General features: G+C 46.2%; 1 protein-coding gene across 1 annotated transcript in view; it reads left to right on the plus strand.

Moving 5' to 3' along the window:
* Nucleotides 1-14,235, plus strand: part of IGSF21 (immunoglobin superfamily member 21) — a gene marked incomplete at both ends in the record, with an annotated part of 182,422 nt that overhangs the window by 116,518 nt on the left and 51,669 nt on the right. The window contains one exon of the mRNA XM_081341258.1: nucleotides 7,002-7,123. Within this exon, the coding sequence (XP_081197384.1) occupies nucleotides 7,002-7,123 (122 nt within the window). The remainder of the gene's footprint in view (nucleotides 1-7,001; nucleotides 7,124-14,235) is intronic.

Genomic DNA, 14,235 nt, shown 5'->3' on the forward strand with positions numbered 1-14,235 from the left:
AGCTGGAGGGAAATCACCCACCCATCCTCCGGCTGTGCTAAGAGGCTTCTAGAGGCCTTGTTGTAATTTGTGTCTCCAACTGTGACTGCAAGCATCAAAAAGTGGAGGGGAATAACACTCAGAAGCCTGTGTCTCTCTTGTCGCCGGGTCGAACTAAATTGGTTGAGTTGTCAGGAGAAGGAAAGCTGGAGGTGGAATTGATTCCACTCACCGCAACCAGGTCAGACCCTCAATGCATCCTAATTTATATACTTCTAGAAGAGCCTTAGCTAATGTCTGGTGTCTTCCAGCTATGCCGAGTTTAAAGTTTAAAGCGGTATTAAAGTATTAATACCGCTTTACAAGGCCTTGGTAAGGCCACACTTGGAACACTGCATCCAGTTTTGGTCACCGCGATGTAAAAAGGTGTTGAGACTCTAGAAAGAGGGCAGAGAAGAGCAACAAAGATGATCAGGGGACGGGAAGCTAAAATATTTAAAGAACGGTTGCTGGAATTGAGTATGTCTCTAGTTTAATTAAGAGAAGGACCGGCGGGGGGACGGGACATGATAGCAGCCTTCCAGTATCTCAGGGGCTGCCCCAAAGAAGAAGGAGTCAAGCTCTTCTCCAAAGCCCCTGAAGGGCGGACAAGAAGCCACGGATGGAAACCCATCAAGGAGAGAAGCAACCTGGAACTAAGGAGAAACTTCCTGACAGCGAGAACAATTGATTAGGGTTTCCTGCCTGAGCAGGGGGTTGGACTAGATGACCACCAAGGTCTTTCCCAACTCTGTTATTTTGTTATTTCTAACACTTCTTACGTCCAGCTTTAATGGCATGTGCAAAATAAGACGGGGGGATGAATTTGTCTATAAGCGGATTCGCCTCTTAAAAGAGCAGAGCGAACATTTAGCGAATTAAATATATATATTAATTAAAGAAAACTTTGAGGGAAGCCCAGCATTCAACGACAGTACAGTTAGGATTATAGTTGTAATTTCCATCCCAGGAGCAAGTCAAATCTTGCCATCCTCTCGCAATTTTTAGTACAGGGGCAATCACATATGGAGGAAAGGGTTTAGGTCAAGGGTAGGCAACCTCGGCTCTTTTATGACTGGTGGACTTCAACTCCCAGAATTCCTGAGCCAGCCATGCTGAGGGGAAAGGGAGAGGTTTCCAAGCTGAGCCGTGCTGCCTCAGGAATTCTGGGAGTTGAAGTACACCAGTCATGAGGGGGCCATAGTTCCCCCGTGCTGGCTCAGGAATTCTGGGAGTTGAAGTCCACAAGTCATGAGGGGGCCGTAGTTCCCCCATGCTGGCTCAGGAATTCTGGGAGTTGAAGTCCACAAGTCATGAGGGAGAAGGGCGGTATATAAATTTAATAAATAATAATAATAATAATGAGGGGGCCATAGTTCCCCCATGCTGGCTCAGCAATTCTGGGAGTTGAAGTCCACGAGTCATGAAGGGGCCATAGTTCCCCCGTGAATTCTGGGAGTTGAAGTCCACGAGTCATGAGGGGGCCATAGTTCCCCCATGCTGGCTCAGCAATTCTGGGAGTTGAAGTCCACGAGTCATAAAAGAGCCAAGGTTGCCTAAGGTAGATTATGATTGTTTGTCCACGAGTCATGAGGGGGTCGTAGTTCCCCCATGCTGGCTCAGCAATTCTGGGAGTTGAAGTCCACGAGTCATGAAGGGGCCATAGTTCCCCCGTGAATTCTGGGAGTTGAAGTCCACGAGTCATAAAAGAGCCAAGGTTGCCTAAGGTAGATTATGATTGTTTGTCCACGAGTCATGAGGGGGTCGTAGTTCCCCCATGCTGGCTCAGCAATTCTGGGAGTTGATGTCCACGAGTCATGAAGGGGCCATAGTTCCCCCGTGAATTCTGGGAGTTGAAGTCCACGAGTCATAAAAGAGCCAAGGTTGCCTAAGGTAGATTATGATTGTTTGTCCACGAGTCATGAGGGGGTCGTAGTTCCCCCATGCTGGCTCAGCAATTCTGGGAGTTGAAGTCCACGAGTCATGAAGGGGCCATAGTTCCCCCGTGAATTCTGGGAGTTGAAGTCCACGAGTCATGAGGGGGCCGTAGTTCCCCCATGCTGGCTCAGGAATTCTGGGAGTTGAAGTCCACGAGTCATCAAAGAGCCAAGGTTGCCTACGGTAGATTATGATTGTTTGTATTTTTATACCCTGTATTTAGCTCTGTGAAGTCGGGGAGGGGGGAGGGGGAAGGGAGGGAGGTGTTGGGGAGGGTTGGGGAGAGGGGAGGGGGTTGGGAGGGGTTTTGTTTTGTTAAAAATGTATTGTAAAACTTTTCAATAAAAAAATAAAAAATAAAAGAGCCAAGGTTGCCTACCCCTGGTTTAGGTAGTTGCTGTGCCCAAGCTAATGAAAAAAAAAATAACAATAATAGGAATAATAATGGTAATGATAACAAAACAACAGTAGTAGTAATAATAATAATAACAACAACAACAACAGCCACAAAATCAATCTTGGAGTCCCTGAATAATTGGTTATGTCCTTGAAAACTTCCAGTGCGTTTCTCTCCGTAGCGTGTGTGTGTGATTTACAAGCCAGATAATTCTCTGTCTCTGTGTCTTGTCTTGTCTTTTTTTTTTCTTTGTGTGCCCGGAGAGTGTGTATTTTCTTTGTAATAAAACCTTGGCTTAGGCAAATAAATTTGCAGAGACAGTTTTACTGACAGCTGCCTCCCCTGCTCACTTTCTCCCACAGCCCTGTTTCCATGTAATAAAATGGCGGGGGGGGGGGGGGGTGGAAAGAAACCAGAATGAAATTTCAACTAAGCCAACGCTGGGTGCATTTTAAAAAACTAGAGCCATGCAGAGGTAACTGCAAAAGTGCTTCTGAAGGGCCCGCTCGGCTTTCATCTCACCGTTTCAAGTTTGCCCAGCTCTCAACCCAAGAAAATAAATCATAAAATAAAAAGTCAGAGGTCATCTGGACCAGTTATCACAAAGGATGGAGAGGATAGATTTATCACACACACACCCCGCCCCCGTGGTTCCTTTTTTGTCAAAGAGATGCAAAGTGTTTCATTTGGGGGGGAAAAGAAGAAAAAGAAAGATTTTATTTTTATTTTTTCACCAGTGGGAGGGGGGAAAAAATCACCGGGTTAGAATTTCCTAGGGTATTCCTCATTCAGCAACTGCCTTGTTTAGTGACCCGTTTGCAGCTACAACACAGGTGCAAAAAAAGTTTAGGGCCATCCTTGCATTGATGCCCTTTGCAGATCTGTAAGGTCATAGTTGCAGCTGCAGTTTCCTTTAGTGACTTGCCTTGCTTAACAACCAGTTTGCGGGTCCCAGGTGTGGCCACCAAACGAGGACTAGCTGCGTTTCCGTCTTGTTTTATGTGGCCGTTCGCAGCAGCTGCGCCCAAAGCGGCTTTTGAGATCAGCCTAAGGTCAAACCATGATCAGTAAAACCATGGGTCAGTACATCCTATTATGCCTGTGGATCAATGCTTAATCAATAGGTTCCTACGAAGGTGATGCAAAACAAATGCATGAGCAACCCAGCTGTTATCTTTACCAATAAAGGAGGATATTTGTAGCTCGGGGTTGAAATGAGGGGTCCCCTGTGTTCTCTGAGTTGGGTTGTTTTCTTGCAGACCAACTAGGTCACATTATCAGGGCTAGTTAGTGCTAGATATCGCTGATGATGTTACCTAGTTTGGGTAATGAAACATTTGCAAGAAAACAATCAGACTCAGAGGGCAACAAGAATCATCATCATTATTATTATTCTTCCTCCTTCTTTTTCTTCTTCTTCTTCTTCTTCTTCTTCTTCTTCTTCTTCCTTCTCCTCCTCCTCCTCCTCCTCCTCCTCCCTCCCCTCCCTCCTCTTCCTCTTCCTCTTTCTTCTTCTTCTTCTTCTTCTTCTTCTTCTTCTTCTTCTTCTTCTTCTTCTTCTTCTTCTTCTTCTTCTTCTTCTTCTTCTTCCTTCTCCTCCTCCTCCTCCTCCTCCATCCCCCTGCCTTCTAGCACTGATGATGTTACCTAGTTTGGGTAACGAAACGTCTGCAAGAAAAATACCAAGTTTAAAGAGCACCAAGGACCCCCCAATCCTTTGCTTCTTCTTCTTCTTCTTCTTCTTCTTCTTCTTCTTCTTCTTCTTCTTCTTCTTCTTCTTCTTCTTCTCCTTCTCCTTCTCCTTCTCCTTCTCCTTCTCCTTCTCCTTCTCCTTCTCCTTCTTCTTCTTCTTCTTCTTCTCCTTCTCCTTCTCCTTCTCCTTCTCCTCCTCCTCCTCCTCCTCCTCCTCCTCCTCCATCCCCCCACCAGGCCCAGAGAGCACCAAAGACCTCTTATTATACTTTAGAAATGGCAGGTTATGGCTTGACCTGGAGCACCGCTGCCGCTAATTGAGATTTAGCGAGATAACCATGTTTTAAGAAACTACGGTTTGTTTGTTTGTTTTATTGAAAAGTTTTACAGTACATTTTTTTAAAAAGAAAAACTCCCTCCCTCCACCTCCCCTCCCCCTTACCCTCCCTTACCTCCCCCTCCCCCTCCCCCACCCCCCAACTTCCCAAAGCTGAATACAGGGTATATACTTTACAAACTTAAGCTAAAACATGCTAACAAACTAAGATATAACATGAAATTCTATCGCGCTTTAACTCCCCTTAAACATAACTATATTACTAACAAATAACATAAGTAATAATATGTCATATAAAACCAGTACTTATTCATATGCTAAATGAAACTTTTTAGTCCCTTATTTGTTCTGAATATATTCGATCCATCTTCTCCATTCCACAATGTATTTCTGTTGCGATTGTTCTTTCAAATATGCTGAAATCTTTGCCATTTCCGCCAAGTTAGAAACTTTCAAAGTCCATTCTTCTATAGTCGGCAGTTCCTCCTTCTTCCAATATTGCGCTACCAAAAGTCTGGCTGCCGTAATTAAATTCAACATCAATTTAGTATCTGTGACAGTAAAATCTGTAATAATACCCAACAAAAAAAAAACTGTGGAGAAAACCTTTATCCTTTTCTTAAATACCTTCTGCATGTTCCACCAAATTTTAATCCAAAAAGCTTTGACTTTTTTGAACAAGTCCACCATATATGGTAATACGTTGCATCCTCACAACCACACCTCCATCATTTAGTCTTCTTGTGTCCACGGGAGCGCAGCGACCTAGCTCTTCGTCTCCCGAGCACCTCCATCCTCAAAATGGGGCTGGTGACCCCTCCGTCTCCCCAGATATTTATTTATTTACTCCCTTATTTGCTCTGAATTTGCTTATGAGCACCCTCTGCGTTTTTTCACATTTCCCTCAGAAGAGACATTTTGACACCGCCGGTAGGGATGTTATTTCATTAGCAGGTTTCACATCTTGCCGCCTATTATCTTGGAAACAACGAGGTGTAACTTGGGAATAAGCGGAGGTGGAAGCGAGAGAGTAGAGCTCTCGGTTCTGGCGGGTCTGAGGAATCTTTCCTCTCTTTCTTTTCCCTCCGTTTTCTGGCTTCCCCTTCTGGGCCGGCAAGCGGGAAGGCCTCACAAAATGGCAGCCATTTTGTTCCCTGCAGACCAATGTGGTGGTTGTCCTTGGATGCTCTTGGCTGTCTTCCTTTGTTTTTATTGGAGACAATAACTCTTGTTTTCTTCCGTCCATCCCTCCATCTGCTCAGCTTGTCCATCTGTCTGTCATTTCTCTCCCACACAAAGACAGATCTGTCTGTCTGTCTTATCACCTCACACTCCTCTAATTATCTCCCTCTTTCCATCTGTCATCTGTCTGTACCTATCCATCATCCAGCCATCTATCATCTCAAACATCTCTCTTGATATATCTTTCTGTCTGTCTGTCGTCTCACACACATCTAATTATCTCTCTCTCCATCTATCATTTCTGTATATCATTCATCCATCCATCATCTCAAACATCTATCTGTCTGTCTGTCTATCTATCTATCTATCTATCTATCTATCTATCTATCTATCTATCTATCTATCTATCTATCTAGCATGTCTCCCAAATCTATCTCTCTCTGTCTGTCTGTCTGTCTGTCTGTCTGTCTGTCTATCTATCTATCTATCTATCTATCTATCTATCTATCTATCTATCTATCTATCTATCTATCTCATCTCTCCTAAATCTATCTATATCTATCTATCTGTCTCTGTATGTCTATCTATCATCTCTCACACTTCTTTCTTTCTTCCTTCCTTCCTTCCTTCCTTCCTTCCTTCCTCCTTCGTTCCTTCCTTCCTTCCTTCCTTCCTTCCTTCCTTCCTTCCTTCCTTTCTTTCTTTCTTTTTTTTCTTTCCCTCCCCTTCCCATTTCATATGAGTTTATTTTTAAACTGCGTAGCTGCAAATAAGCAGATGCTAGAAGAAATTACGAGAAATACGAAGGGGTAAGAGGTGAAAAAAACATTTCAGAATTTATTTTCAGGGAAAAAGGTAGTCGAATTAAGTATTTACAAGTGGGAGTCTGGGAAAATCAGCGCATAATTGTGAAGGAAGCTGCACGATTGTCTTGGAGCTTTGAACACCGTATTATTACACTGGAGAAGCAGATACAAAATTGGGATTTCAGCTGGTGACTTTCTGTAAAATAAAGATGGTTCATTCGTTCATTGTTTCTGGAAATTGTGATAAGCAGATTCAAGAAAGGTTCTGGTTAGGTGTGATGCGTGAGCCCACTATTTAGCTAAAGGTCTTCTGGGAGGTGGATCTTGTTGTTTTTAATAATAGGATGAGTGTCATTCCTGAAAGGGGATCCATGCAATCTAGACCTTTCTTCCCCAGTTCAACCAGCAAAGATACTGGTTGGGATGGTGGAAGTTGCAATTTACACCCTCTCAACTGCCAGTTGAGTTGAATATCTTCTGGGAGCTGGTATCAATGGGTAAACAAACGAGATGTTCAACCATCAACCATGACAGGTGGTGAACATCTCATGAACTTCTCTCCATCCTTTGTCATCTTCTGAAGTGCTCCAAAATTTTTAATTTTCCCCTTCTCTGATATCTCCTTTGGCAGGTAACAGACGGTGGCACCATCAAACAGAAGATCTTCACCTTTGATGCCATGTTCTCCACCAACCAGTCGCACATGGAGAACTACCGCAAGAGGGAAGACCTGGTCTACCAGTCCACAGTGAGGTAACTCAAGCCGTCTCCTTTCAAAACTGTTCCCACGCGCCGTAACCCTGCAGAGATACAGGCAGAGTTGTTGAGTATCCCATCCCAAATCAGATTTATTTCCAGAGTCAAGTGGACTCGATTTAGCCACAGAAACCCAACGATCGTGGATCAAAAATCTACGATGAGCAGAGGAACGGAACAAAGTTGCTTGGAAGATCTGAATTAATTCAGTGGGGTCCCTCTTATGGCTCGTGGTGTCAACGATAGCAGCCATAAGCCGAGGACTTTTGCAGCCTTGGCATCCACCCGACTACACGCCGCAAAAACGGTAGCAAAATTCTGTTGGTTCACATGGGTGACCCGCTCTACAACGATCGTGACTTAACGACCGTACGGGTTAGTTAGTCCTCAACTGACAAGCATTCATTTAGTTCAAAGTTATGTCCCTGAAAAAAAGTGATTTTCGGCTGTTTTTCGCACTGACGACCATTGCAGCATCCCCATGGTCAGGCGATCAAAATTCAGACGCCGGACAACTTTTCATATTTATGACGGTTATGGCGACCCCGGGTCACGTGATCCCTAAACTCAATAGAGAAGTCAGACTCACTTAGCAACCGTGTGGCTAACGTAACAACTGCAACGACTTACAACGAAAGGTTGTAAAAACAGGGCAAAACTCACTTAACCACTTCCTTGTTTAACAACAGAAATTTTGGGCTCAGCTGTTGGTCGTAAGTAGAGGACTACCTGTAATGGCAAATCACTATTATGGTCATAAGTCGGGGAGTGCTTTCTATGCCACCTTGAGCTCTGCCACACGTCTTTTGGGCATCAGAAGAGCCGTGGTGGCTCAGTGGTTAGAATGCAGCATTGCAGGCAAACTCTGCTGACTGCCAGCAGTTCGATCCTGACCGGCTCAAAGTCGACTCAGCCTTCCATCCTTCCAAGGTGGGTAAAATGAGGACCCAGATTGTTGGGGGGGCAACAGGCCGACACTCTAAACCGCTTAGAGAGGGCTGCAAAGCAACTGTGAAGCGGTATATAAGTCTAAGTGCTATTGCTATTGTTATATAAGAGCCGTGGTGGCGCAGTGGTTAGAATGGAGCATCGCAGGCTGACTCTGCCCACAGCCAGCAGTTCGATCCTGACCGGCTCAAAGTCGACTCAGCCTTCCATCCTTCCGAGGTCGGTAAAATGAGGACCCAGATGGTTGGGGGGCAAATATGCTGACTCTGTAAACCACTTAGAGGGGGCTGTAAAGCACTGTGGAACGGGATATAAGTCTAAGGGCTACTGCTATTGTCCTTCCTTCCTTCCTTCCTTCCTTCCTTCCTTCCTTCCTTCCTTCCTTCCTTTCCTTTCCTTTCCTTTCCTTTCCTTTCCTTTCCTTTCTTTTCCTTCCATCCATCCATGGTATGCAGTGCTTAAAATGCAGCATTGAAGGCTGACTCTGCCCACAGCCAGCAGTTCGATCCTGACCAAGTCGACTCAGCCTTCTATCCTTCCGAGGTGGGTAAAATGAGGACCCAGATGGTTGGGGGGGGGGCAAATATGCTGACTCTCTAAACCGCTCAGAGAGGGCTGCCAAGCAACTGTGAAGCGGTATATAAGTCTTCAAGTACTATTGCTACCCTTTTCTCTCTTCGGTGCGTAGTTGTGATCGCGGCTGCGGTGGTACAGCGGTGGTTGTATTTTTTTTTAAATTTTTTTATTTTAATTCCATTTATATCCCGCCCTTCTCCGAAGACTCAGGGCGGCTTACAAGCTTAGCAGTTGTATGTTGCAACCCAGAGCAGAAGGGACAGGAAACGCGTCGTTGCTCGGCAGGGAAATAAGAATCAATGCACGGGCGTGGGGAAGCAGGGTGCTGGGATAGAAGAGGGCAGACAACGTGGGGTGGGGAAGGGATGCTCCTCAGCGGAAAAGACCACGACTCAGCCGCGGCCCACCGAGGCCGCCCAAGTTGTCGGCAGACGCAGCTGCTGCTGCTGCTGCTGCGGTTGCTTGATTGGTGGGAGAGACGTGGGGGGGAGGGAGATAAGGAGTCCACATTTACATATAAATGAAGATATTTACAAATTAATGCATTTCGAGCAAGGGGAAAGTCCCAGCGCTGCAGCTGCCAAGGCGACAGCACTCCAAAGAGTGGGATGGCGGACTGGGGGGGGGGAGGAAGAGGCGGACCCGAGTGCGAGGCAGAAGGAGAAGCCAGATGGGACCTGGCGCTCTTAGCTCAATCCTGGGCAGGATTTTGGCCCGAAACTGCGTTGCTAATCAGTTCGTGTTCGTTTGCAAGCAATCCTTCGCTTACCAGAGTTCATTTAGCGACCGTTCAAAGTTACAACGGGCATTGAAAATAGTTGTGACTCGGGACCGTTTTTCCCCCCACAGTCACGCCCTTTGCCGCCTCCCCACGATCACCTGATCAAAATTCAGACGCTGGACCACTGACTCACATGTATGACGCTCACCTTGTCCCGGGGTCACAATGCAGGGAAGCCCAATTCACTTAACAACCGGGTTACTAACTTACCAACTCGCACTGATTCATTTAACGACTGCGGCAAGACGGGTCGTAAAAGGAGGCAAAAGTCAACAAATGCCTCACTGAACGGCAGAAGTTTTGGTCGTCGGCTGAGGGACTACCTGTGCTTTGTTACATGTAGGCGCCGTCGTTAAGCGAGCCGCCTCCAGCTTGGTGACCTTTTTGCGGCAGCCGTTAAGCGAAGCGTGCCGTCGTTAAGCGGATCGGGCCTCCCTCGTTTACGGTCTTGGCTTCCCTGAGGTCAGGCTGGCGAAGGTCGACCGCAGGGACGCTGCGGCCGTCGTTAAGCGCAAGGACCGATCGCCAGTCACTTTTTACCCAGCACGGCGTAACTCTGAATGGTCGCTAAACGGGAAGTCGTACGTCGGGGACCCTCTGTACCTCGGAAGTCCAGTTTTTGCGGAAGATTCAGGCAAGAGAAGAACGTTTGACGTTCATTTGGATGCGCGGCTCTCCGACCCCCCCCCCGCTTAAAGACCAGTGGGAGACAAGGAGCTTTTTTTTGTGGGGGGGGGTTGGAAATCTGCGGGAAGCATTGATTTTGCCCCCCTCTCACAAGTGAACACGCCCCCCCCCAAGTTCCAGCTTTCTTCAAACCGCTTCCCATCGCTCCCCTTCTGGGCCCTGCGCATAATTAGGTGCATAAAATATATCCCACAATGGGGTTTGCAAAGTGGGGGGGGGGCGTTTTAGGGCAGAGGGAAATTAAAGAATCTTTTAATGAAAGGAATAAATCTTTGCATTTATCGTGCGCCTGGTTCCCTACGGCCGGCTTTGCAGGACAGGAAGAAGCGGAAAGTCAAGCCTCGCCCTGCTTTTTTTTGGGGGGGGAGAGGTGGGGGCTGTTTTCTCTCTCTCTCCTCGACCGTAGCCAAGGCCGCTGGTGGTTCAGCCCCTTGGAGACAGGCTGTGTTGGGAGAGGAAGGGGGGGGTCTTCGCAGCTGCCTCTGGGGGGGGAGGTCCAAATGCAACGTCTGAAAGGCTTCAGTTTGCTTCTAAGCTAGCCGTGAATTTTTATTTTTATTTTTTTCCCCCACTCCTACAATGAAAAAAAATAAAATCTCCTTCGATTCGGTCCAGCTGCTGGCGATAACGTGCCATCTCCATCTCAGTGGCACAAAAAAAGGGGGGTTTCCCACCCCCCTCAATTTCCTGGTCCGACCTTGAGGTCTGGGACCTGAAAATTAATTAAACCACACCCGAAATGTAAGCACGCTCCATCCACCCCCTGCTCACCTTTCCAGGTTTCGGCTGAAGAAAAGCAAATGTTGTCTTCTGCCTCCACGGGACGGCGAGCTCTGCGCGGGTCTGCGCGGTTGCGGGTTCTTGAACCCATCTCCCACAGCCAGGCTGGCATGGATAGTTGTAAGGAATAATGGACGTTGCAGTTTAGCAAGGTTGGGAAATTCAGAGATTGAGCCCAAGCCTGTTTTGAGAGTCTGGGACCTCTAGATAATGTGAAGAAATAGAGAGCGGTCTGGAGAGGATAAAACAGAATAATAATAATAATAATAATAATAATAATAATAATAATAATAATAATAATAATTATAGTAGTAGTAGTAGTAGTCATAGTACTACTACTAGTATTAGTAATATAATAATAATAGTAGTAGTAGTATTAGTAATATAATAATAATGATGATGATGATGATGATGATGATGATGATGATGATGGTGATGTTGGAAGGGACCTTGGAGGTCATCTAGTCCAACCCCCTGCTCAGGCAGGAAACCCTGTACCATTTCATACAAATGGCTGTCCAGTCTCTAGTGAGGGTAGGCAAAATATTTCCTTCCTTCCTTCCTTCCTTCCTTCCTTCCTTCCTTCCTTCCTTCCTTCCTCCCTCCCTCCCTCCCTTCCTTCCTTCCCCTCTTGCTTTTTTTCTATTCCCTCCCTCCCTCCTTCCTTTCTTCCTCCCTTCCTCCCTTCCTTCCCCTCTTGCTTTTTTTCTATTCCCTCCCTCCTTCCTTTCTTCCTTCTTCCCCTTCTTCCTTCTTCCCTCTTGCTTTTTTCTAATTCCCTCCCTCTCTTCCTCCTTCCCTCCCTCCCTCCCTTCTTTCCTTCCTTTTTCTTTCATTCTCTTATCTCTCCTCCTTATCTCCCTCATCTACATTTCTTTCTCTCCTTTCTCCCTTTCTCCTTCCTCCCTTTTTCTTTCCTCCTCTCATCTCTCCTATCTCTTCCTTTCCTTTCCTTTCCTTTCCTTTCCGCAGACAAAAACCCACATTTTATGCTGGCTGCTGCTTGCGCACCTGCAAATTATCCATATAATTTAGACAAGCTTCTCCTGTGACAGGCATCCCTCTGGTTTGCCCACCGCAACTTTGCGGTGCTTTCGGCGGGCAACCGCGCAGAAGTGCAGGCATCGGCAAACCAGTCAGGAATGTGTAACAAAACACAACTACAATAACAGGTCTCATTCGGACAGTTTTTCCCTCCCTCCCAGCTGCCAATCCAGCTAATTAATTACAGCTGTTTGCCTCTTCTATTTTTAAAGCCTTTGCTGCCAGAAACCCTAATCAGCTGCTCATTCATCGGGTGTCTGCAGCTTGGCTCGCTGCCTCCGTCCCCAACACCAGCTTGCGGCCCTTGCGGGGAATGTTGCGGTGTGGGCCCCCCCTCCCCTCTAGAGGCACCCAGCTCTCCCTGCCAACTCTGTCCTGCTGACCCCGGTTCACGCAGCGCCCTAAGCTGTACGGCGTAGTCGTAAAAAACAACAACAACGCTATACAGCCCTGGGGTGGGATAGATGGCCTTCAGAGTCCTCAAGAAAGTTTAGAAGAGCAGTGGTGCAGTCTGGGACTTGGGGAGGGGCACAGATGGCCCGAGCATACGTGAGTTGAGGAAAGGGGGGTGGGGGTGGAAATGAAGGTTGAGCCAAGAAGAGAAAGCCTTGCTTTGTAAAATGTGGCTTGGCTCGCTCGCTTGAGCCCACCACGATCCCTTCTAAGGCTGAATCTCACCTACGCAGCCGCAGATGGGGTGGTCCAGCTTTCACCTTTTCAGCAGTGTGTAGGACGTTTTGTGGCGTGCATATGTACGGGGAGTCCTTTCCTAGCTCACCACAATAGGGACCGGCAACTTGACCGTCGAGCAAAGCAACTGCCAAGCGAAAGATGGCAAGATTTCCTCAGCTTTCCTTTGCTTACAGGCGTGCAGAGATCATCGGACTACTGGTGGCCAAGGTGCTCTTCCCATCACCCTCGTAACTGCAAAGCGTCACTAAATGAGGCAGTTGCTAAACAAGGACCGCAGTTCACTCATTTCCCAGACCCCTGGTCGTAGCCCTTGACTTACGACGCCCAACAAAGCTTCCGTCGCGAAGCAAGACAGTCAAGTGGGCTTTGCCCCGTTCTACGACCTTCCTCGCCGCAGTCGTTAAGCGAATCGCAGCAGGTGATTACCTTAGCAACACGGCCAAGTGAATCTGGCTTCCCTTCTTAGCGGGTGGCAGAAGGGGATCACGGTGGACCCCGGGACACTGCGACCGTCGTAAATACGAGTCAGTTGCCAAGCCTAAGAATTTTGATCGCATGACCATTGTGTGGGGGGTGTGAGAACGCCACATGCTGTTGTCACTCCGGAGGGTCACTAGATGAAGTGTTGTAAGTCGAGGACTACCTATATGGGGAGAAATTGGCCAAAATAGTAAAAGTGGACACCGGACACATTGCAAGTAGCCCCTAAGCCCCCCCCTCTTCCCTTCTCTTCAGTTAGCCTAGCTCAGCAAGCAATTTTGGCTTTATTGCTTAATTTTACGGCTTTTTTTATACCCTGAGCTTTAAAAGTGGGGTATAAAACTGTTCCTGAGAAGTGTGAAATATAAAGCTTTTCTTTCTTTCTTTCTTTCTTTTTTGAACGGAAAGTGCATTTTAGCCCTTGTTTTCCTGGCCACACAAAGCCGAAAAATTTAGACGTGATCCGCGGCGGATTAATTCTTTGTTCGCTCATTTGGCTTCCGCTAATATTTTTTTTTGGGGGGGGGGAACAAACCCTCCCTCTCTGTTTGCAAGGATTCTCACCTCTCATTTTCTTTCCTTTTTTTTTTGGGTAAAGTTTTTAATTAACTTTTTTTCATCCCATTCAGTTCGTTCGACAAGTTTTAATCGTTCGCTAATTACAAATTTAAAACTGCATATATATATATCTATATATATATCTATATATATATCTATATATATATCTATATATATATCTATATATATATATATATATAGATATATATAGATATATATATAGATATATATATAGATATATATATATATATATAGATATATATAGATATATATAGATATATATAGATATATATATATATATATATATATATAGATATATATATATATATATCAGTCCCCAGTTTGAAAAAATCTTCTGTTTCTCCTTTTTTTTTTTCCTTTCAACCTCGTAGTAAGTCTGTCCCGTTTCCGCACATTCTAGTATTTTTATTTTATTTTTAAAAAATGATGGGTGGCTTCCGAGATTGGCCCCAAGAGGCCGATGTTGGCAGTCCTCGTTTTAGCAACCGCAGTTGGGACCGGCAACTCGGTCACTAAGCGAAGCGGTAGCCCCGGTGAAAGC

The sequence above is a fragment of the Vipera berus genome, assembly GCF_964194415.1.
Source record: "Vipera berus genome assembly, chromosome: 17".
Classification (NCBI taxonomy): Eukaryota; Metazoa; Chordata; class Lepidosauria; order Squamata; family Viperidae; genus Vipera; species Vipera berus.